Genomic DNA, 25524 nt, shown 5'->3' with positions numbered 1-25524 from the left:
AAATATGTAGGAGACTCTTAATATTGTTCAGACTTTATTTAATACACTTTCAAATAATTACTCTTCACTTTTCTTTCTCTTAGCACTTGCTACAAATTTTTGTCATCTCCTTTCTAAATCAAATATCAATTTTTTCCTCTTTGATATGGTAAGTTTTTTTAATCTATACAAGTATTTTTTATATTAATTTTTTTGGTGTATTGATATTTATCAAGAACACTTCTTCTCTACTCGTTCAAAATTTGTGTACAAATATTTTTGAAGATTTTACTGCAAAAAAAAATTCAAGGTTGGAGTTCAAGTTGTACTTATCCTCGTTCCGATGTCTCTTTTATATTGTCATGCCTTGAGCCTACACCTTGGACGTGGATGACACTCGAAGACATTGCTAGCCCTAAGCAAACCTATGCCCTGACTTATATAACTCAATGGAAGACAACAATCACATTTATTATGATCAATGAACTCATTTGAACTGAAAAATAAAATAAGTGGGAATGTTTTAAAGATTAAACATTCAACTTGGATGATAATGCAAAGACTACTGAACTACTAATTGTCTATGAAGCCTCTGAAATGACTGAGATGGATGTTGGGACAACAACACATCATCCTAACAAACTAACTGAAAAGCAATAAAGTAGTCCTCCAGAATTCAAGAAGGCTCACCAACTGATTCTAAGTGCTCAACTGGATCAACATTGCACTGGATGCCGATCCTCGTTACTTGCATCTGCAGTATAATATGATGCAGGCTAACTGATATCAGTACATTGAATATACGAGTATGTGAGTTGGAATTCTAATACAACATAGGCTTGAAAAGAAATCCGAAGAACTTACCTGACTCAACTTAATTAATTAATAAATGAACTTATTTCAATATAAAACAATTTAAAAGCAAGTGCAATATAAAGAAAATTTGTTTAAAACATGATGTCAACTCTTGGTATAGATAACGATATAACATAACTATGAAATGTATATAAAAGTGCAATAAACTAATGTATATAAAAATACAATAACTTCTATGGGAGTTTCTCTAACTCACTACCATCACATAAAAATTTTAGTGATGATACAACAATCAACCTCACGTTGCCAGCGCATCTTATACCCTGCCACATGTATAGGTCCTAAACTGTCAAATGGATCCACTAGTCTACTATGAAAAGGATTCATCTAAAACGTATGACCCTTTTCTACTTATGGTGGCTAAATTATATATGCAGATATGAGTTATCTGAACTCATGCTCGATCCTAACTCGGTGCTCAATAATACTCCCAAAATTTTATTGGATTTTATGTTTTTAAAACACATTTTTCTTCCGTGATTTGAGAATAGTGCTCAAAACTTATCTCAAAGGCTATCTTGAAAATCTCAGTTTCCCTGTCTGCTTCATTTAGAAATCTATTACTCTGTTATGAAAAAATAGCTTGAAGCCTCCTTGAAAATCTCAATTTTCGTCCTTATTTAAATGTGAAAACATTTTTATACTTCTTTGAAAATACTTAGTGCCCATATACTTCTTTGAAGACGAAACTTCAACTTTACTCTGTACTGAACTCAAAACTTAATTTTTAAAACAAAGTTAAAATGTTTGTAAAGGACTTACGAAAACTTGAAATGAACATCTCTTACCTGACTCTAAACTTCTCTTGACTTTGATCTTAACTGCTCTTGACTTGACTCTCAAATGATCTTGACTTGAGTCTTAACTAACCCTTAAATTAAATTGTGGATTCAAGGATTAAGATTTGTGTTTGGAAAGATCTCATGTTGTTTAGCAATAATTTTAGATAGCTAAATATGAGAAAAGACCAAAAATCAAGATTTGGAGGTGAATCAGCGACGCGGAGGCATAATTAAATTTTGGTTCTGAAAACATCTTTTTGAGGCAGAACACCTCGTGTCAACTTTGCGACACGGAGCAAAATTTTCAATTTTGGAAATAGGCTGCGCAACATGCTCCATGTTTGTCATGACCCAAATTTGTAAGTCGTGATGGCACCTATGTTCCCAACCAATAGGTAAGCCAACCCAACATATTAACCCAACTAAACCAACAAATGAGTAAAAAAAGACCAACACTTAGCAAGAATCTCCAACATTGAGTTCCTTATAAGTACGAAATGCGGAAGCTAAAAATATATCACCCCAAGAATTGCTGTCTTAAGTACAAGAGCTTCTAGAATTCGATGCAAGTCTGAAACTAAGGGATATCCTGTCCGAATACAAATAACAGAATAAATAAAAGATAGAGGGAGGTGTGGGCCACGGAACAGCCAAGCAGCTCACCACAACTCCAAGAACTTCAAGCTCAGACTCAATTTGCTCCACGAGATGTGCTCCTACTCGGAATCGAATCTGCACCACAAAGAGTGCAACAAGTGTAGTATGAGTACGAAACCACGTGTACCCAGTATGACTAATTGACCGACAACGAAGAAGTAGTGACTGGAGTTTATATAAGAAAATAAATTCTTGAATTAAACAAGTGTATATATATATATATATATATATATTACACTTACTATTTAAGTTTCATCAATAAAGGAAATCAACATTAAGTATTTTCAAAACACCAAATGAAACATATAATCATCAAGAATGAATAATGTGATGAAATGCAATGCAATATGGTACCATGCAATGATATGTCTCAGAATACCCAGTACTGACTCAACCGTATATACATGGTACTCCTAGGAAATACATCGAGAGTTCATGACCCAGTGGGGGACTCGCGAGGTCCATATACTGACACGGACGATCTCCACGTGTCTGTGCGGACGATCTCAACGCACTATCATAATATCAACAATTTTCGTACGGACGGTCTCCACGTGCCCAAATTACAATCTTAACATCTCATCATCCCTAGCACGGGCGATCTCCACGTGCCCAACTTATGCTCAATCTCATGTCAATGCATGTATACAATATTATTTCACTATAAGGGGATAATGATGCATCTCACTCAATCAATATCAACATAATAAATAATCACCTCAATTATCACAATAATAAGGGTGTACTAAAGAAAACACAATCACACAAAAATTTCAAGTCAATAATATATCAGCTAATGCCCATATGCTTTGGCATTTTCAAATTACAATCTACATTCTATAGTAGTAACTTTCCCTTTTATAACACCAGTACTCGTACCAATGCTCGTCACACCATTGGTACGAGACCCCCATCTTTTGCCCTTACCCATTGTCTATTTCAATTTTTTTAGAAAGCAACTGCCGTTCTTTAAACATAATAGATACCAATTGTTTTCCCCACTTTGATATTCATTATCCATGTAATAATATAATAATAACAACAAACAAAATTACTCTGACAACATACCTTTTGTAGAATTGAAAAGGAATGAGAAGTTCTTTGTTTTCGCTAGCAGTGGTTATTGTTTCTCCTCTCGTTCGTCGCTTATGGTAAGTTTCCGCATCTACTTTTTTTTATTTTGTAAATAAGAGTTTATTAACCGTGAAACCCCACTAACCTATTATTTATATTACTTATTTAATAAAAGTTTCCTCAACTAGGTAATTGCAGTTACCGAATAGTTAAAATAAACCTTTTAAAATTTTCGCAAAGAGCCAAAATAGTCCTAGTTCTCAAAACGACCTAGCGGGTCATTACATCACCTACTACTTAAACAAAGTTCGTCCTCGAACAGGACAAGAAAAGAGCTAACCTGAACGCTAAAAAAGATGAGGATACTTACTCCTCATATCTGACTCTGTCTCCCATGTAGCCTCCTCTACTGGACGATGTTTCCACTGAACCTTTACTGAAGCATTATCCTTGGACCTTTGCTTCCGAATTTGCCTATCCAAAATGGTTATCGACTCTTCCTCAAAAGTTAAATTCTGATCAAGTAACACTGAATCCCATTGAATCACATGAGCACCACCATGATGATACTTCTTCAACATTGAAATATGAAATACAGGATGGACACCTGACAACCCAGGTGGCAAAGCCAACTTATATGCAACCTCACCAATACGCTCCACAATCTCGAAAGGACCAATGTACATTGGACTCAACTTTCCCTTCTTTCCAAATCTCATCACACCCTTCATGGGTGAAACCTTAAGTAGAACCCTCTCTCCAACCATAAACTCCAAATCACGAACCTTCCTATCTGCACAACTTTTTTGCCTGCTCTGAGCTATGAGAAGTCTATCTTGGATCAACTTGACCTTGTCCAAGTACTCCCTCAACAAATCTGTACTCCACAGTCTAACCTCAAATGCATCAAACCAACCCATTGGAGATCGACATCTCCTACCATACAAAGCCTCAAATAGTGCCATCTCAATGCTCAAATGATAAATATTATTGTAAGCAAACTCCGCTAATGGCAAGAACTGATCCCAGTGACCACCAAAGTCAATCACACACGCCCGCAAAATTTGTCCTCAAGAACCTGAATAGTCCTCTCAGACTGACCATCAGTCTGAGGATGAAAGGTTGTACTAAGATCCACCCGAGTGCTCAACTCCTTCTGCATAGACCGCCAGAAATGAGATGTAAATTGAGTGCAACGATCTGAAATAATAGAAATACGAACCCTATGCAAACGAACTATCTCTCGAATATAGATTTTGGCTAACTTCTCTGAATTATAGGTAGTCTAAACTGGTACAAAGTGTGCAGACTTAGTCAGTCGATCCACAATGACCCATATAGCATCAAACTTACCCAAAGTAGGTGGTAATCCTACCACTAAGTCCATAGCAATACGCTCCCACTTCCACTCAGGTATAGGCATCATCTGTGTCACACCTCCAGGCTTTTGGTGTTCATACTTCACTTGCTGACAATTCAGACACTGGGATACAAAATCTACTATGTCCCTCTTCATACAACACCACCAATAATTTTGCTTCAAGTCACGATACATCTTCGTAGCCCCTGAATGAATAGAGTACCTCGAACTATGAGCCTCCTCCATGATCAATCTAGTCAAATCACCTGTACGAGGAACACATATGCGACCCTTAATCCTCAAAACTCCCTCACTATCAAGAATTGCAGCCTTGACTTATCTTTTTAACACCTTGTCCCTAATCTTACACAAATCACCATCATCAAACTGTTGAGCCTGAATTTGCTCCAACAAGGATGACCTAGCCTTCATATACGCCTAAACCTGACCAGATTCTGAAATATCAAGTCTCACAAAGCTATTGGCCAAGGATTGGACATCCCGAGCTAAAGGACGCTCGCCAACATGTAACATGGCTAGACTACCCATACTTACTGCCTTCCGACTCAAGGCATCTGCTACAACATTTGCCTTGCCTGGATGATAAAGAATAGTCATATCGTAGTCTTTGAGCAACTCCAGCCATGTCCTCTACCTAAAATTGAGATCCCTCTGATTGAATATATACTGGAGACTACGATGATCCGTGAACACCTCACAATGCACACCATAAAGAGAATGCTTCCAAATCTTTAATGCAAACACAACAGCCGCCAACTCTAAATCATGAATAGGGTAGTTCTTCTCATGAACCTTTAATTTCCTCGAAGCATAAGCTATCACCCTTCCCTTATGCAACAACACAAAACCAAGACAAATCCGAGAAGCATCACAATATACAACAAAACCCTCTCCCTCCACGGTTAGGGTCAAAATCAGAGCAGTAATCAATAAAGTCTTGAGCTTTTTGAAACTAATCTCACATTCGTTAGACCACTTAAAAGTCACCTCCTTCTGTGTCAATCTAGTTAATGGAGATGCAATGGATGAGAAACCCTCAACAAACCGTCAATAATAACCTGCAAGGCCTAAGAAACTCCGAATCTCAGTAACTGAAGTAGGTCTGACCCAATCTCTAACCGCCTCAATCTTCTTAGGATCCACCATGATACCCTCTTTGGACACTACATGTCCCAAAAATGCTACCGAACTAAGCCAAAACTCACACTTTGAAAAATTTGCATAAAGCTTGTTCTCCTTTAGAATCCCAAGAACAATCCTCAAATGATGCTCATGTTCCTCCTTAGTGCGTGAGTATATTTATATATCATCTATGAAGACAGTGACAAAGGAATTTAAATACGACCTGAACACTCCATTCATCAAGTCCATAAAAGTTGATGGGGCATTAGTCAATCCAACAGACATCACCAAAAACTCGTAATGACCATAACGTGTTCGAAAAACCGTCTTAGGGATATCCTCCGCCCTAACCTTCAACTAATGATAGCCAGATCTCAAGTCAATTTTGGAGAAAACTGAAGCACCCTGTAACTGATCAAATAAATCATCAATACGAGGTATCGGATACTTGTTTCTGATGGTTACCTTGTTCAACTTCCGATTGTCAATACACATACGCATAGATCTATCTTTCTTCTTCACAAATAACACTGGAGCACCCCAAGGAGATACACTTGGTCTAATAAAACCTTTGCTCAACAAATCCTGCAACTGCTCCTTCAACTCTTTCAATTCAGCCGGTGCCATACGATAAGGAGGAATGGAAATAGGCAGAGTGCCTGGCTCCACATCAATAAAAAAATCAATATCACGATCTGGTGGAAGACCTGGCAAATCGGTTGGTAATACCTTTGAAAATTCACTCACCACTGGAATAGACTCAAGAATAGGAGTCTCAACACTAGTATCACGAATGTGTGCCTAGTAAGCTAAACATCCTCTCTGTACCAATTGACGAGCCTTAAGAAATGATATCACATCCTTAGAAGGGTGACTAAGAGAACCTCTCCATTATACTATAGGAAATCCAGGCATAGCTAAATTAATTGTCATGAGTGTCATACCCCATCAAGGTAACAATACATAGTCGATACACCCGATTGACAACTACAGAATTCCCGACAGGAGTAGAAACACGTATCGGTAAATCAAGGGACTCACATAATATATCCAGAATAGGAGCAAAATATGTGGACACATAAGAATAAGTAGAGCCTGGATCAAATAATACAGTAGTTGGTCGATGGAAAACCGAAACAATACCTGTGATAACAGCATCTGAAGCCTCAGCCTGTGGCCTACCCGGAAAAGCATAACAGTGAGAACGACCTCCCTCAAATGGTGAATCTCCACGACCACCACCTCGACCAGAAGAAGTACCACGTCTACCTGGGTAAGAACCGCCTCAACCTCTCTGTGCACCCCCCCTAGAGGGAGGTTGTGCAGCCCTGAAAGTCGAAGCCTGAGAACCCTGATGTAAGCCACCACGTCTGGTCCTAGGGCAGTCTCTCACAAAGTTTCCCATATCACCATACTCAAAACAGCCCCTACGAGACGCAGGCTGATGAGAGGAACCTGAATGGCCAGAATGCCCTCCACGAACTATAGGTCTAGAAGATGAACTCTGCGAAGTATGCACTGAGCTCGAAGAGTTATGCCCAGCGTAACCAGCCTCAGACACTGGTATAGTAGCATGAATGGGTCTGCTGGACTGAGGGTGATAACCTCTGCCCAAGTAACCCCGACTCCTAGGTGGAGCACCACCATAATCACCTGAATAACGAGTCCTCTTCCCCTCTCGCTGCTCAAATCCCTCACGCCGAATCATCTCCAACTCCTTAGCAGCATCTACCACTTTCTTGAATGGAACACCAGAAGAAGCAACCTGAGAAACTCCTAGACGGATCGGAATAATCAGACCCTTAACAAACCTTCTCACTCTCTCAGCCTCTGTGGGAAGTATCATCCAAGCATGCCTAGCCAAGGCATGAAATTTACCCTCATACTCTGCAACTGACATACCGCGTTGGTGCAAACTCTCAAACTCGGCCCTCTTGCGCTCCCTCTCACTACGTGGAATAAATTTGGATAGAAATACCTGAGTAAACTAAGTCCAGGATAGTGGATGGGATCCAGCTGGCCTACTACTAATATAATCCCTCCACCACTGATTAGCAGATCCAGTCATCTGAAACGCTATGTAGTCAACTCCATGAGATTCCACTAATCTAAGATTATGCAACCTCTCATGACAACGAACTATAAATTCGTATGCATCCTCAGCTAAGTCACCAGTATAAGAAGGAGGATTCATTAGTCTGAACCTCCCAAACATCTTTTGCTCATCAATAGTCATAGAAGGCCTGTTCACCAAATGTGATGTCATATCTAGAAACTCCATACTATCCAATCGAGGAGCTACGATTGCAGCTGGCTAAGTCCTGTGAGTATGAGAATCAGGAGCAACTATCGGATCTGGATTTTGACCTCCAACACGGGTCTGTGAGCCATCAGAAGTGACAGGCAAAGCTCCTGCCTGAGCCATCCCTTCTAGGATTCCTAACATAAGAGCAAGGTAACTTGAAGCACTGGGTGACAATAGTACTGGGTGGAGCCTGAGCTGGCCCATCCCCATAGACACGATCTTGCACATCCCCATGAATAACCTCCGCATCAGGAGGTACGGTCCTATCACGACCCTGGGTAGCTATTGGTACTTGACCTTCCACAGGTGCTGCAATACGGACCCTACCACGACCTCGAGCTCGTCCCCTACCTCTACCTCGGATAGTATTCCCAGAAGCAGGCGCATGAATAGGATCCTGACCACCACTTGCCTATATACGATTCCTCGCCATTTGAAAGAGAATGAGATCACAAGATTAGAATTTTACAAGGTCAAGTGTGCACGATAATGAATAAAAGAACAGAATATTTCCTAAATGTCCTATAACCTCTCGAAGATAGGTATGGACGTCTTCATACCGATCCACAAGACTCTACTAGATATTGCTATTGTACTTTTTAGAGCGATGATCCTAGGGCTATGATACCAAATTTGTCACGACCCAAATTTGCTAGTCGTGATGGTTCCCAACCAATAGGTAAGACAACCCAACATATTAACCCAACTAAACCAACAAATGAGTAAAAAAAAGACTAACACTTTGCAAGAATCTCCAACATTGAGTTCCTTATAAGTACGAAATGCGGAAGCTAAAAATATATCACCCCAAGAATTGGTGTCTTAAGTACAAGAGCTTCTAGAATCCGATGCAAGTCTGAAACTAAATGACAAATCTAACATAAGGGATATCCTGTCCGAATACTAATAACAGAATAAATAAAAGATAGAGGGAGGTGTGGGCCACGGAACAACCAAGCAACTCACGACAACTCCAAGAACTTCAAGCTCGGACTCAATTTGCTCCACGAGATGTGCTCCTACTCGGAATCGAATCTGCAAAGAGTGCAACAAGTGTAGTATGAGTACGAAACCACGTGTACCTAGTATGTCTAATTGACCGACAACGAAGAACTAGTGACGGGAGTTTATATAAGAAAATAAATTCTTGAATTAAACAAGTATATATATATATATATATATATATATATATATATATATATATATATTACACTTACTATTTAAGTTTCATCAATAAAGGAAATCAACATTAAGTATTTTCCAAACAGCAAACGAAACATATAATCATCAAGAATGAATGATGTGATGAAATGCAATGCAATATGATACCATGTAATGATATGTCTAAGAATACCCAGTACTCACTCAATCGTATATACATGATACTCCTCATAAACACATCGAGAGTTCATGACCCATGGGGGACTCACGAAGTCCATATACCGACACGGACGATCTCCACGTGTCTGTGCGGACGATCTCAATGTACTATCATAATATCAACAATTTTCGCACGGACTGTCTCCATGTGCCCAAATTACAATCTTAACATCTCACCGTCCCCAGCACGAGCGATCTCCACGTGCCCAACTTATGCTCAATGTCATGTCAATGCATAAATACAATACTATTTCACTATAAGGGGATAATGATGCATCTCACTCAATCAATATCAACATAATACATAATCACCTCAATTATCACAACTATAAGGGTGTAATAAAGAAAACACAATATTCGATTACTAATTAGATAATCTTTTTCTTTTTTTTTTGTTTCATTGGATTCAGATATTTCTTTGAATCTAAATAATACAATTAGATTTACTTTTGAAAGTTCTTTTTTTTAGAAATCCAATACTTTTGATAAACAATTTTGTGGTTTCTTTTGAAACTCTTCTAAATAATTTTGTTTTTCCTTTTAAAATTTTTAGAGTTAGAAAATATTTCTTTTTGAATTTTCCAAATTTTTTTCGAGTTCCTTAAAAATGGGCTCAAAAAATGAAGGTCGCTTTTGGGGATAACCAAAGGGAAGTTCAGCTTCCATTCCCCAAACTGTTAAAAAACAAAAATCATCCTGCCAAATAACTTTCCTGTTGCTGATACAACACCGCTCTTGCCGCGAAAAAAACATCTTAGCTTGCTTTTCTTTCAGAACAAATAGCTTGTTTTCAGGACAAATGAAAGAAGAGGTGTCCTTATCTTATCACACCACACATGGAGCCATCTCAAATATGTAAATTGGTTTGGGAAGATGGGGGTAAAAACATCTATCGTTTAGGTTTCTGAGTAGCTAAAGTTAAGATAGAATAGGTCATCACATCCTGGGGTTGAAGAATGAGTAGCTTTAAAAAGGAAATGGCAAGCAGGAAGGAGAGTAGTAACGTCGTATTATCCATCCGAAGCAGTAGCCGACCACTACATAATCCGCTGGCTGAGAAAGCTCGAAGAGCTTCCCTTCATTCATTACTAAGACAAGGTCCCAGGTCTCCGAATCAGCCTACGCTTTTTCGAAGAATCCTGCACCCATGGGCATACGGCCTGGCAGGCCGTCCCTTTCCGCCGGAGCTTCATGGGCGTTGCCCCGTTTCCCAATCAGATGTTTGGATGTGAGCTATACTCTGCGAGGAGCCAAACGGGCGTATGGACTTGCCTTGCCATTTGACCTCTTTTCCCGTGTGACTAGGAATGCTTAGTGACAACCTCTCGATTGTCACCGCCTGGCCTCTCTTGCTACCACGGTAGCACCTATACAAGGGTTCAAGTTTCGATCGATATTTGCGGAGTTGATTATCCCTCTCGAAAACAAATAACCCTCAGTATGGAATCCAGGTCTTGTGGATCAATGAAGAATTGGGGATCCTCCCGACCATAATAAATTAGTTGTTAGAGAGAGGAAATTTGGTCACGACACAAAAATTTCAAGTCAATAATATATCAGCTAATTCCCATATGCTTTGGCAATTTCAAATTACAATCCACATTCTATAGTAGTAACTTTCCCTTTTATAACACCGTTACTCGTACCAATGCTCGTCACACCATTGGTACGAGACCCCTATCTTTCTCCCTTACCCATTGTCTATTTCAATTTATTTTAAGAAAGAAACTATCGTTCTTTAAACATAATAGATACCAATTGCTTTCCCCGCTTTGATATTCATTATCCATGTAATAATATAATAATAACAACAAACCAAATTACTCTGACAACATACCTTTTGTAGAATTGAAAAGGAATGAGAAGTTCTTTGTTTTCGCTAGCAGTGGTTATTTTTTCTCCTCTCGTTCGTCGCTTACCATAAGTTTCTGCATCTATTTTTTTATTTTCTAAACAAGAATTCTTAACCGTGAAACCCGACTAACCTATTATCTATATTACTTATTTAATAAAAGTTTCCTCAACTAGGTACTCGTAGTTACCGAATTGTTAAAATAAACCTTTTAAATTTTTATCAAAGAGCCAAAATAGTCCTAGTTCTCAAAACGACCTAGCGGGTCATTACATCACCTTTTACATAGACAAACGTTTGTCCTCGAACGGGAAAAGAAAAGAGCTAACCTGAACGCTAAAAAAGATGAGGATATTTACTCCTCATATCTGACTCTGTCTCCCATGTAGCCTCCTCCACCGGACGATGCTTCCACTGAACCTTTACTGAAGCAATCTCCTTGGACCTTAGATTCCGAATTTGCCTATCCAAAATGGTTATTTGCTCTTCCTCAAAAGTCAAATTCTGATCAAGTAACACTAAATCCCATTGAATCACATGAGCACCACCCTGATCAAACTCGATTCTTTTTCTGAAATCACTTTAGATACAAATACCCAACAAATGTACCTAAGAATTTAACTCGAATCAACTCTATAACACAACATAAAGAACTCAGAAACTTCCCAACTCAGACAGATTCAACAATAATATATGAATTCAAGAAAATAGGCATCGATATCACCAAAATTTCAAACACTTTTAGGATGAATCTAAACTGAAATAATATGCTTGGAACGTGTGAGAACGATTTCAATGTTTTGATAGCCTCACATACTTGATAGGAATAATTCCTTGGCAAAAATCCCAACTATCTTGATCGATTTTGATGAATTAACCCTTTTTCTCCTTCTTCTTTTCTCTTCTCCTTTCTCCTAAGCCCTAGCATGAAATTCCAAACTTCTAAAACTCACTAAGTTCTGATTTGACCCATATCAAACTCCTAAAAACGGATTAAAATAATAGGATAGTGAAAGACTAAAATACCCCTTAAAATCCCAGATTTGGACATTTTCTTGATCCAACATCCCAACTTTCGATGGGCATAACTCACTAATATGAACTTTTAGAATCGCGCAAACTTGGTAGTGTTGGAAAGATTGTTTCAAGATCTTTCCAATCATATCTGGAAATACACCTAACTTATCCCGCGATAGAAGTTATGATCGTTTGATGTTGACCCAAAACTTACCTTTAACTTAAATTTTCCAGATTTCCTTATACTTTTCAAAAGTAACTATTTCCAGATTTTATACTTCCTTCTAATTCTTTCTAGATGCTAGATGTTACATATATATACTACTATACATATATATACATTGTACAAAAGTATGGAGTTCTTAACAATTTTACATCTCAATTTTCAGTTTCGATTGAAAGAAAAATTTTTTGAATGAAAAGAAAAATCTATTTATGTCAACTAAAAATTGATGAGAAGACGAGTATTGCTTAGAATTATTACTTAACAAAAAAAAGTGAACCTAGATTTGAAGGATGGAATGAAAAAAATTTAATAGTCTTGGATGAGAAAAACCATTATACAGTAAAATTGTTGATTATCTGATGAAACTAACAACAACTAAAAAATATGGATGATGCTTAAGGCTCACAAGTTTGAGAATTAGATTAAGCTTTTCGGAAAAAAATAATAGGAATTTTTCATTTTTTTTCTTATTAGCTAGAATATATGTCAGGCGTTGATAATGTAAAACCTTCTTTATTATTTGATTAGTGGAATATTTTTTTATGAAAAGATTTTTTCATTGAATTCTTTAAAAAAATCATGTTATTGCAATATTTTTTTATCAATATACACTTTTTATTTTCACTTTATATAATTTAATTTTTAAATTAAATATAAAAAATTAAAATACTTTTTTATAAAACTGTAATTCTTTTTTACTAAATGAAAATTTTAAATTATTTTATTGATATAAATTTAATTTCATATGCACATTCATTGAAAATAAATAGTCTTAACCATTTAGTATTCATATCTATATACCTCATCATCATATCATATATTTATTGTGATCTAGACATGTAAATCTTAATGCACATCTTAATATTTAGATATTTATTCAGATTCAGACGTCTTAATCTTAATGAACTTAAATGAGTCTAAATGATTAAGATTTAGACCTAAAATCAAACACACTTAATAAAATGAATCTAGCTAAATGGTTAAAATTAAGACCTTCATTAAGTGAGACGAAAAAAGGTCTTCTCATCTCATAATTATTGAACTACTTTATAGTTTTGAACATTACTTTTATAGAATATCCAACTTATAAAGGATATAAAAAATTGTATATATAATAAAGCTAGCTAGATATAGATAAAGTGATGTGACACCTTTGACCAATATTCATATTTATTTTTCTCTTTTTTGTGAATTTTTCCACAGAATCATTATATATTTAATAATTAAATAAATTATCATATTTACTATATCTAATAATGTTCCATGAGTAAAAAAAAACTCTATCATTTGCTTTCTATACATAAATATCATGTCTCCTTAACTTCCATTTACCGATTTTTCATGATTAATCAATCCATAAATAAGAATCCTACGTACAATTTTTAGCTAGTCGTATTCATTTTTTCTTTTTTTAAATCGAAATATCTTTTCTTTTTAAAAAATTTTCCTTCATTTTCTTCATCAATCATATTGTTAATAAACAAAGAGATGACAAAAAATAGGTAATCTGACAATTTATGGCCATCACTTTGATGAAGATTATAGATATATTCCTTAACATTTATACTTATGTCATTGTAGCCAAACATATGTTAATCAAGATTAAAAGAAAGTTTAAAGACAATATATAAGATTCACAAAAAATAGTAAAATGAATCTGGTATAAATTCATCAAGATGTCAAGAATGAAGTTCAATGATGATTTCGAAGATTCATCAAGAGATATAATCACACTTGTTTGTTTAACTATAAGTCTAAATGATTAACAAAATATGTATAAATATACTGATTGTCGCCTATTTCAATAATTTAAATAGTTATTTCTCCAAATAGAAGGTGTATCATCTAAAGATAAGATGCAACTAAATTTTTACACTTTATTTATCAAAGGCAACAAAAAAGTGATCTTCCAACTGATAGATCGAGGGAATCATTCGGCATTTCTTTTCTTTTTTTTGTTAAATTAAAGAAATAAAATTTTCAATTATAATATAAAATGCACAACAATGCTCTATAAAATAGTATGTTATTTATTCTAGTTTTAATGTGTCATCAATTTGAAAGTAATGATTTAACATTTTTTTTTTTGAAAGTAATGATACTTCATATTAATAAGATAATATTTTAAAGAAAGCTCAAAATATAATATAATAATAAGAAGAAGACAAGAACTATAAGATAGATGAGAGAACTTTTCTTATTCAAGTGTTTCTTCCAAATAGTGAGTGATATCTCTATTTATAGTGTTGAGATATCACTTCGAAAAGTCATCTAATTAATAGATACATAGTTATCTTGAAAATTATTATCACATTGGAAGGACTTATACATGAATCCAATTAATAGTTGGATAAATCTAATGGATAATCCACATATATATATATATACATATGAAGATTTATGATTGAATATATTTTTACAATATTATTTAAGTTCTGTGAAATGTTAGCTCAATAGAAAAGTGATCTTTAGAAAACTTTAAATAATTGATTTTTTAATTATGATTTAATCATGATTATTTCTTTCTTATTTTCTAACTTCATAGTTAAAGACAAACGTGTTGGTGATATCTTATTTATATTGAATTAGTATTTCAAAAGTCATGTTTTACTTATGCCTTTTGGGATTAATATTTCTTTAGTATACTTATTTTGTGCAAGTAAAAGTACATTTAAAGATAGACCCAATGACGTGACACTCCCTAAGACTTTAAAATATTATTCATCTTTCTTGGTAGGTTTTTTGACCATTTTTCAAACTTCAAAAGTCTGAAAATTAAGGCAAAAGCAAATTCGTAGAAATGGCATGATTAAGTGCCTACATTGAACGTTTTCTTTTCTTAAAATATTTACTTATGATGAGGTCTTTCATTTCATTTTTAAGTATTAACTCTCATTATTTATTCAAACAATTATACCTTATGTCTTATTTAAACTCATTAAACCTTTTAACTATCAATACTGCATTTAATTCATTACTAACTTTTTTTTCACCTTAAATGATGTGACATTCTTAGCAAAAATAAGGGGGAGAATTTTTTTACATTTCATCTTCTATATAACTTTGTAAAGGATAAATATCCGATCAACTATAATTAGGTCAAGTAATGTTCAATAGCCTTATAGATTCATGGCTTGTGTATTATATGATTATTTATGGTTGAGATTGATTTAAATTATATACTAATGATCTTAATATAAAAACAACAAAGTTGTCCACTATTTTTTTAAAATTGTCGAATAAAACAATTAAGTGTATACCCAAGTTAATACTTTCAAAAAAAGAATCAAGATTGAGAAAGAAAATATAATATACCTAATTGAAAGTATTTGCATTATCAGATTGAGTCTTATCGTCAACTCTCGATCCGCATACTCGCCAATCTTGATTTTTTTTCTTGAAAATATTAGCTTGGGTACACTTAATTGCTTTATTTGATAGTTTCCAGATAAAAATAGTTGACAGCTTTGTTGTTTGTATTATTAAGATGAATATATAATTCAAATTTATTATTATGATGAATATATGATTTAATGAATCTCAACCATAAATTATTATATAGTACACATGTCATGAATCTTAAGGTCATTGAACATTACTTGACCTAATTATACTTGACCGGATCTTTATCCCTTTGTAACTTATTTCTTCACTAGAAAACTTATGCTAACTTTGCGCGAAATAACAATAATTTAAAATAATTTTTTTATTAAATTACCTCTTCATGAAATATAACTTACGATACTTCAAATTCATATGATCTTTTTTTGTATAAACCCTTAAATTCATATGTTATAATAGTATGGTGGTAATAAAGAATAAGAATATAATGAATATTTCTATTATATAATGTTACTGTCACGACTCTGACCGTCGTGAGTGGCACCCACACCAACGCTCCGGTGGGAGAACCAACTACATTAATCTGACTAACCACATTAAAGGGACTAAATCATTTAAAGATACGAAAGCAGATTAAAATGATGAATTAAATAAGGAGTTCTCATAAATTTCGAAGTCTAACACAATAACTATGCATAACCCTCGCGGAAATTCAACCCCTAGACCTGAAAGTCATTGTATCATAACTCTACTAACCAACAAGCCTAAGAAAAAGGGGGTGCAACCCCTAAATCTAAAAATAATTAAAATGTTTAAACAACTAGTCTGAGTCCGAAAAAAATAGACTAAACAAAGGATGGATTCATAACAGTCTGAAAGAACTGGCTCACCCTCGAATCCGATCTCGGTCAATGATATCCTAGATAAGGTTTCTTAGTAGCCGCCGGAAGATACTATGTAATGTAACATCTCATAACTCAAAATAGCTAGGTATGGGCTAAGAAACCAAAAATAATCACTTTTGGAAAGAATAGGAAAAATCTGAAAAATTTCCTAAGTGTAAAAGTGAGTTTTTGGCCATTTTTAAATGGACATAACTTCTAGATTAGAATGAGTTAGAGTTAGTTCGTTATATGGTTGGAAAGTCCTTGAAGATACATTTCTAATGCTGCCGGGTTTGCGCATTTTCGATATCGTATGAGGTAGATATGCCTATAGGAAGTTGGACTGAATAAGGTTCCAATCCGGATTTTAGTAAGGGTAAAGTAGTCTTTTCACCCTACTATTTCCTAATTCATTTTAAGGATTTATTAGGGGTAAAACCGAGCCTTAAGTCAGTTTTAGAAAATTGGAATACGCTTAGGGCTTGGGAGAAAAGAGAAGAGAAGAAAGAAAAAGGTAAAAAGGCCAAGAATTCATCAAGCATGCCAAGATCTTCAAGTGGAATTCGTCGAGGATGATCCCTATAATGTATGTGTGATCTTTATCTGTTGCGTTATTTCCCCCACACACCAATTCAGCGACTTTTGATAAATCGAATGATCAACATTGAAATCCTTGATGAACAATGGTTAAATTCTTGTTTGTTGAGTTGTAGTATGTTCTAGTTGATTGGGTTCATATTTCCGGGTTGTTTTTTGGGTTTAATCTATTGGGTATGGAGGTTATTAGTGATTCCAAGTTAATGGGGTAAGATCCATGGAAATTTTGAAGGTTTAGAGAGGAAAAATGGAGAAGAAATGTCGGAGGTCCCATCTAGCAGGCCATGGGGCGCCGCACCTACCAAAGCCCCTCAGGATAGTCTCTGTTTGACAAGATCTGGCGCACTGCGCTAGCCCTGGCGCCTGAGACCAGAGTCTGTCTGTCAAGTTCTGGCTCTCCTCGCCTCTCAGAGTACCAAGGACGCCTGAAGACCCCGTTCTTTCCTAACTTTTAGTACTAGTTCCTATGTGATGTACCTACCATTCCTAGTCGATTTCAATACCTAAGGTACATCTAAAAATCATGAAATCATCCATAAACATGAATCATGAACCTTGAATCCATAATTCAATTCAAGGAAAGTTAGGATCAAAGTAAAGGAAGTTAAGAAGTAAAGTCTAAAACTATGAAGTAAGTTAAAGTAGAGTTTCTTAAAGTTTATGAGAATCTTATTTAAAGGTTTTAACCTCGTTTTAAGGCTCAAGCTTCAAGTTAAAGAAAGAGTAAAAGTTGTCTTTCCTTAAAGGAAGTATAGGGGGACTAAGTATTCTTAAGTATTAAGATCAAAAGTTTCAAGTCAAGTAAAGAGTAAATAGTTGAGTTCATTTCTCTAAAGATATAAGGGAACTAAGTATTCCTTAGAAAGTTTATAAATCTTTTTAAATTTACGTCAAGAGAAAACTAAGATTTCCCAACAGCGTTTTAAACAAGAAAAGGGAACATGATTCCAAGAGGTCTTTTTAAAAGCTAAAAAGAGTTGAATAAATTATCTTAACCCAAAGGAAGGAAGTTATTTTAAAAGCATGATCTAAATTATATTTTTGGAGTAGTATTGAGCATGGATGTGGGGATGAGAGTTCATATTAACTCAATTCTCCATGTAAACCATGTAGCCATCATGGATGTTAACAGGTCATACTTCTTAGATGATCACGTAAGTTAAGGTAGTGGATCCACTAAGTTGAGGAGTTCTATGCGACGACAAAGTATAGGATACTTCTGGCAGCGTGGGCGAGACGATGTATCACCACTTAAACTCATAGTGGTGGTTGTCGGTTAGAGAACCTCCCACATAACTATATTACTTTCATATATAAGTAAAATTGAGTTTTCTACTGCATTTTTTTTGAGTGAATTGAGTTGCTTTACTGTTTTACAAGCTTTATATATATATCACATGTGTTTTAAATTGCTTTATATACATACATTTAGTTGAGTAATTCTTGATTTGAGCAGATCCAAGGGAAGTTCATCTTATTCTCATCAAGCTTAAGTTGTTTAGCATTCCAACTCGCATACTCGTACATTCAATGTACTGATGCCAGTTGGACTTCATTATCTTATGATGTAGACACATGTAACCAGGATCAGCATCCACGCCTCGTTGATCCAGTTTGAGCATCTAGAGTTAGTGGTGAGCTTCATTGCTTCTGGAAGACCCTTTATTGCTTTCAATATTTTCCTTATAAAATGTTGAGGGGTTTGTCTCAACATTCATCCTAGTTATTATAGAGGGTTCATATATAGATATTCAATTATATAGTTCAGTTGAATCTCTGTTATTGTAGATATTATATTTGAGAATATTGTGCAATTTTGGCCAAGACATTAAATTAAATTAATTATGAGAATTTTATTGTTTTACTAATGAGTTACGTCTTCCACTAAGTTAAGTAAGCCAGGACAAGGGTTCACTCAAGGCCAGCAATGGTCATTGGGGTCCAGCCGCGTCCAGGGTGAAGGCTCGGGGCGTGACATGTACTCAACAAGAAAAGAGCAAGTGCAATATCAATACATGAATCCACGGATACTAGTAAGATAATGCATCTACTCTAGTCAACGAAACATAGGAAAGTAAATTCAACATAGTAAACACACATATACAAAATGCATAATTCAATTATCACTTTATGAGCAACATACAATTTCCCAATATCACTGACATGTAGGCTAGAATGTAATAATTACAAATGGTCCTCTCATGGAATCCTCACCCAAACTGTTAGTCTCGGAACGTGACACCTAATCCAATATACCTGTGTTAGAACGTAACAACCGGTCCAATATACATATGTCAAAACATGAGTCTCAATCCATTATATGTGTTGCAACGTGACGCCTGATCCAATATATGTGTCGTAACATGACACCCAATATGTGTTGAAACATGTCACCCGATACATTCAACACAACCACAATCACAATCACGCCCATAATGAATGGTGCCCGTAATCACACTGTCAAGTCACTAGTTCATGGCCTGTGACTGTTAGCACATAATCATTTTATTAGATTCTATTCATGTTTCCCTATTCACATGCATACATGTATAAAATAAAGCAATTAACAAGTGTTTATAACAGAACGTGAAGTCGAACCATCACCTACCTCAAAACTAAGCCTGAATACTTCTGAGACACTTTGAGCATTCCCCTTCTAGAATCTTTCAGCTTGTTCTTGGTTTAAAACAAGTAGCTAATGCATGGATAAATAAAAAGGTCTAATATACCTATATTATATCAAAATATCAACCCCACGCCAAACCCATGATCCTAATGTTCAACTAGGGCTTTTCTCACCATTAACTTCAGGTCAAAACCCTATCACAATGATCACTATCAACAATTCTAAGTTTTAAGAATTGAAATATGGATTATGGAGTAATTAACTTACCTTTAGTGTGAGAATTCATAAGAATCTGATAATAAACTGCCATGGGTCATCCCATATCTCTTAAGAATGAAGGTTTGAAGAAATAATATTCTTGGGGTTTTCCCCAGTTTAGGTTGCGATTAGCCCACCATAGTGGGCCCCATCCCACCATATTTGATTGCATGGACATAGAAACTCAGAATTTGAGTTCCAATCTCCCATTTTAAAATACACTTTCAAACCTAGACGTTCTAAAACTACCTTTCATGCTAAGATCAGTTTCAGAAGTTCTACTCACCTGAATTTCATAAATAAAGTCGTACAAGCTCCTTAACGTCTTGGCTATCCACTCACGTGATAAAACTCTTAATTATCCCACCCCCATCCATTATTGGATTTCCCTATACCTTACTTGACTCATATTTCGTCCAAGTTTAGCCTAGGCTAGAAATTTTCAAGTTACTACTTCTGGCCACAATTCCTTCCCTAATGACTTTTCCATAAATGATGGAAACATGTCGTTAAAATAGATACCAATTTACCCATTACTCATCCCCGAATGATATATTATAAAAACTGGTTAAGGTAGAAGTATAGTAGTACCTGGTTCGTCGAATAATTGGGTACATTTGTATCGCATGTCCTTCTCAATTTTCCAAGTAGTTTTTTTAATTGGACGATGCTTCCATTGAACCTTCACGGACTTTATGTCCTTGTTCCTCAACATCCGGAGTCGCTATCAAGAGTTGCAATCAAATTCTTCTTCATACTAAAAATCTTTGTCTAATAATACTAAGTGTCGTTTCATGGTGTAATCTCTGTCTCGATGATACTTCTTCAATATGGACACATGAAGCAATGGATGGACTCTACATAGGCTAGGCGATAAAGCCGACCTATAAACTAGTGGCCCTACATAGTCAAGTATCTAAAATGGCTTGATATATCAAGGACTAAGCTTGCCCTTCTTACCAAATCTCATTTCTCTTTATTGGTGGAACTTTACGAAGAACTTGCTCACTAAACTGAAAATTCATGTCCCTTACCTTACGGTCTACATACTTTTTCTGTCGAATTTGGGGTGGTAAAAGCTTAGCTTGGATGCTTCTCACCTTATCTTGAGAATCTTTCACCAAATCAACCCCCAAATGTTTCACATCTCCAGCCTCAAACCACTTTATGAATTATCTACATCCCCTCTTATAAAGTGCCTCGAAGAGTGCCATGTCAATGCTGGAGTGATAACTATTATTATAGGTTAACTCACACAAAGTTAGGAACATATCCGAATGTTCTCCAAAGTCAATCACACATGGCCTCAACATGTCATCGAACACTTAATAGTTCTCTTTAACTACCCATCAATCTGTGAATGGAAGTTTGTGCTAAAAATGAGTTGTGTGCCCTAATCTTTAAGCAATTTTCTGCAAAACTTGGATGTGAACTTTGTACCACAGTCCAAGATAATGGAAAGGGGCACCCCATGCAGCCTCACTATCTCCTTCACATAAACCTTAGCCAACTGCTGAGCGTTATAATCTGGTCTAACTGGAGCGAAGTGGGTTGACTTAGTTAGTGTGTCAACCACCAACCAAATGGAGTAAACTATGCCTAAGGTCTTGGGAAGACCAACCATTAAATCCATAGCTATCCTTTCCCACTTTTATTCTGCACGCCTTTAATGCTCATACTTTACCTGTTGACAGTTTGTAGCATTTAGCCACAAACTCAGGTATATTTATCTTCATGTCAGGCCATAAATAAAGCCGTTTCAAATCTTGGTACATTATTCTCACACCCAGATGAATGGAATACAGCAAACCATGGGATTATGTCAACATATTTCAAATCAAGTCATTACTTGGGGAACACAAATACTCCTTTCCTTAAAATTGTGCACACCACCCGCAACAAGAGTCGCATCTTGTGCCTTTCCAAAAACTCTCTTCTTTCTCAGCTCATTCAAACTCATTTTCAAACTTCTGGGATTTGATCTCCTCAATAAATGTAGGCCTAACCTCATTGATAACTAACACCCCACCTTTCTCTGATATGACCAAGCTCATAAACTTAGACTCTATGGTTTGAATATCCTTGGCCAAAGTTTGCTTGGACATACCTAATAAACCTAGACTACCCATACTCACTATTTTCCATCTTAACGTGTCTGCCACCATGTCAGCCTTACCCAGATGATACTAGATGGTAACATCATAATCCTTGAGTGACTCCATAAAATTTTGTTGTCTTAGATTAATGTTTTTCTAGGTGAATACATATTCTAGACTATGATAATTAGTAAACACCTCACACTTGACACCATAAAGGTAATTCCACCAGATCTTGAGAGCAAATACTACCGTTGCCAACTCCAAGTCATGCGTCTGATAGTCTCACTCATGAACCTTCAGCTGCCGTGATGCATAAGATATGACATTTCTTTCCTACATCAACACAATACCCAATCCCTAATGTAAATTATCACAATAAATAACGAAATATGTACCTCTCACACATAGTGCCAGAATATTTTGAAACTCTTTTTACATTTGTTAGTCCACGCGAAAGGTACCTCCTTTTGGGTCCGCTATGTCATACGTGTGGCGATAGAAGAATAATTTTTCACAACCCATCAATAGTACCTGGCTATCCCCACAAAACTCCTAACTTCAGTCACAGATCTAGAATGGACCTAGTTCTTGAATGCCTTGATCTTTTGGAGATATACCATTACTCCTTTATTTGAAACAATGTGCCCCAAAAAGGCAACTGAAGTAAAAAAGAACTCACACTTGGAAAATTAGCCATATAACTTCTAGTTTCCAAGGACAGCAAAACAATGAAGATGGTCCGCATTCTGTTCTTTAATCTTCGAATAAACAAAATTCCATTTTGGGTACATTCCTAGGCCTAACCATTAACTAATGGTAACCAGACCAGACAATTTTAGAGAACATTGATGCATCCCACAACTGTCAAAGAGATCATCTATCTGAGGCAACTAAGACTTATTTCTATTGGTTACCGTATTTAACTGTCGATAGTTTATGCATATCTATATACTACCATCGTTCTTCTTAACAAATAAAATAGGACCACCCCACGGGAAAGCACTAGGACAGATGAAACCTTTATCAAGAAGCTCCTTCTGTCAGAGCCATGTTGTAAGAATGAATGGAAATTGGGTGAGTTCCAGGTTCCAAGTCAATGCGAAAATCTATATCCTTATCTAGAGGTATACCAAACAAATCGATTGAAAACACTCTTTTAACTCAAACACTATGGGAATAAACTTAACAGAGGGAGACTCATCATCTACATCATGAATATGAGCCAAATATGCTAAACACCCCTGCTCCACCAGTTTTCTAGCCTAAACAAAAGATATGACCTTAACTAGCTTAGGTTTGTACATCCCTACCTAGGATCTCTAGAGTCAGAGAATTAGCATTAATGTAAAGCACAACATAATAGAGGAACAACCAAGTCATTCCTAAGATTATAAAAAATTCATTCATATAAAAAATAACCAAATTAGTCAAGTCGGAAAACCCATAAATAAAACAACACAAGCATGATAGACATGGGTGACTATGATAAACTCTCTAACTCGGGTAGAAACATTGATGGGGGCATACAACACATCACAAAGGACATCAAATTCCAAGGAAAACTGAACTGATACATATAATAAGTAGACCCTGAATTTAACAACAATAGTCATCCTGCCACAAAAAAGAATAGTACCTATGATCACTGCATCAGACAACTCATCATTGGTCTTAGGAAAGGCATAAAAACTGATTCCTGTCATCATAATTGGTCTTACGAAAGGCATAAAAACTGATTCCTGTCATCATAATTGGTCTTAGGAAAGGCATAAAAACTGATTCCTGTCATCTTGATGAGAAACCTTCGACTAGCTGCACTGCTACTCTACCTTCATTACCATTTCCCCGGCTTCTATGACCTTGTGATTTCCTGCTCTACAACTTCAAGGACTTCCTTTGCCATTAATATTGCTACCTGCTGGTACCATTGCTCTGGTCGATTGTTGCATGGGGTCATACATGCGTGGCTGGGACAATCTCTACTCATATGCCCAGGTTCTCTACAATTGTAACAATTGTAGTCAAAAGACAACCTATTGCCAGATGAAGGTGCGGCTCCCTATGTCACACCCCGAGCCTACACCCTAGGCAGGACTAGGACTGGTGGAGAACTGTTTCTAGCCCCAAGAAAACCCTTAGCATGGCTAGACTCTTAGCGGAAGACTCTAAGCATTATTACAATGATCAATGAACTTATAAAACAACTATTTCAAATTAATATCATAAATTTTACGGATAAAACATTCAGCTATCCATAGATGGCAACATAAGTCTTAACATAAGAAAGATTAATGTGAAGACAAATGAACTACTAACTGTCTATGAAGCCTCTAAAATAAGGAGGGATGTCGGGACAAGACCCTCGATCATCTTAACAACTTAAATACTAAATCATTGTAAAGGAGTTCTCCAAAAAGCAAGGAGGCTCACCAACTGACTCTGATTGATCAACCGGATCAATGAGGCACTGGATGTTGATCCTGACCATCTAACGTCTGCACCATAAAATGATTTAGGCCAAAAGGCATCAGTACATCGAATGTACGAGTATGAAAGGGGGAATATTAAACAAGACATAAGCTTGAAAGGAATATGAAATGAACACTTACCTTGGATTTACTCAACTCATTAATAATTCAACTCAAATGCAAAGTAAAACAACAATAATGGTGCAGTTAAACAAAACATTTAAAACAGGTTGTAGGATTTCAATTTGTTAAAGAAATGCAATAACAACTCAATATACATGTAAAGTAATATAATACTGTGGGATTATCTCTTAGTGACAACCATCACTATCATCCTAAGTAATGATACATCACCTTTCCCATTTTATTAGAATTGCCTTATACTTTGCCTTCATATAGAACACCTTAACTAAGTGGATCCACTAGTCTATGCTAAAAAGACTAAGGAATTAACTAAGAAGTATGATCATTTTCTAAACATGATGTCGACATGGTTTATGGAGGGTTGAGTTATTATGAACTTGCGTCCCCATATCGGTGCTCAATACTACTCCCAGAATGTGCTCCACTCATATTTTTTTATAAAACAAAAAACTTTC

General features: G+C 35.8%; 1 protein-coding gene across 1 annotated transcript; it reads right to left on the bottom strand.

Moving 5' to 3' along the window:
* Positions 1 to 5166: 5166 nt before the first annotated feature.
* On the bottom strand, positions 5167 to 8137 carry LOC138337886 (uncharacterized). The gene is made up of 9 exons (XM_069288323.1): positions 7917 to 8137; positions 7587 to 7820; positions 7222 to 7499; positions 7015 to 7140; positions 6531 to 6620; positions 6337 to 6401; positions 6095 to 6228; positions 5427 to 5752; positions 5167 to 5324 (listed from the first exon to the last, which is right to left on the bottom strand). Exons 1-9 carry the CDS (start codon positions 8135 to 8137, stop codon positions 5167 to 5169), a joined length of 1632 nt encoding a protein of 543 aa, XP_069144424.1.
* Positions 8138 to 25524: the final 17387 nt, after the last annotated feature.

This window comes from Solanum lycopersicum, chromosome 8 (genome assembly GCF_036512215.1).
Source record: "Solanum lycopersicum chromosome 8, SLM_r2.1".
Lineage (NCBI taxonomy): Eukaryota > Viridiplantae > Streptophyta > Magnoliopsida > Solanales > Solanaceae > Solanum > Solanum lycopersicum.
The sequence above is the reverse complement of the archived record's forward strand: the minus strand, read 5'-3'. Positions and strand labels throughout refer to the sequence as shown.

What these genes read in the sequence shown, in the direction of transcription:
- LOC138337886 (XM_069288323.1), bottom strand. Translation starts at nt 8,137, where the DNA reads ATGACATCACATTTGGTGAACAGGCCTTCTATGACTATTGATGAGCAA. An exon ending in GTGGTAGATGCTGCTAAGGA is followed by an intron (nt 7,500 to 7,586) that starts GTTGGAGATGAT and finishes TGCTCCACCTAG; the next exon opens with GAGTCGGGGTTACTTGGGCA. An exon ending in ACAATCGGAAGTTGAACAAG is followed by an intron (nt 6,229 to 6,336) that starts GTAACCATCAGA and finishes GGCTATCATTAG; the next exon opens with TTGAAGGTTAGGGCGGAGGA.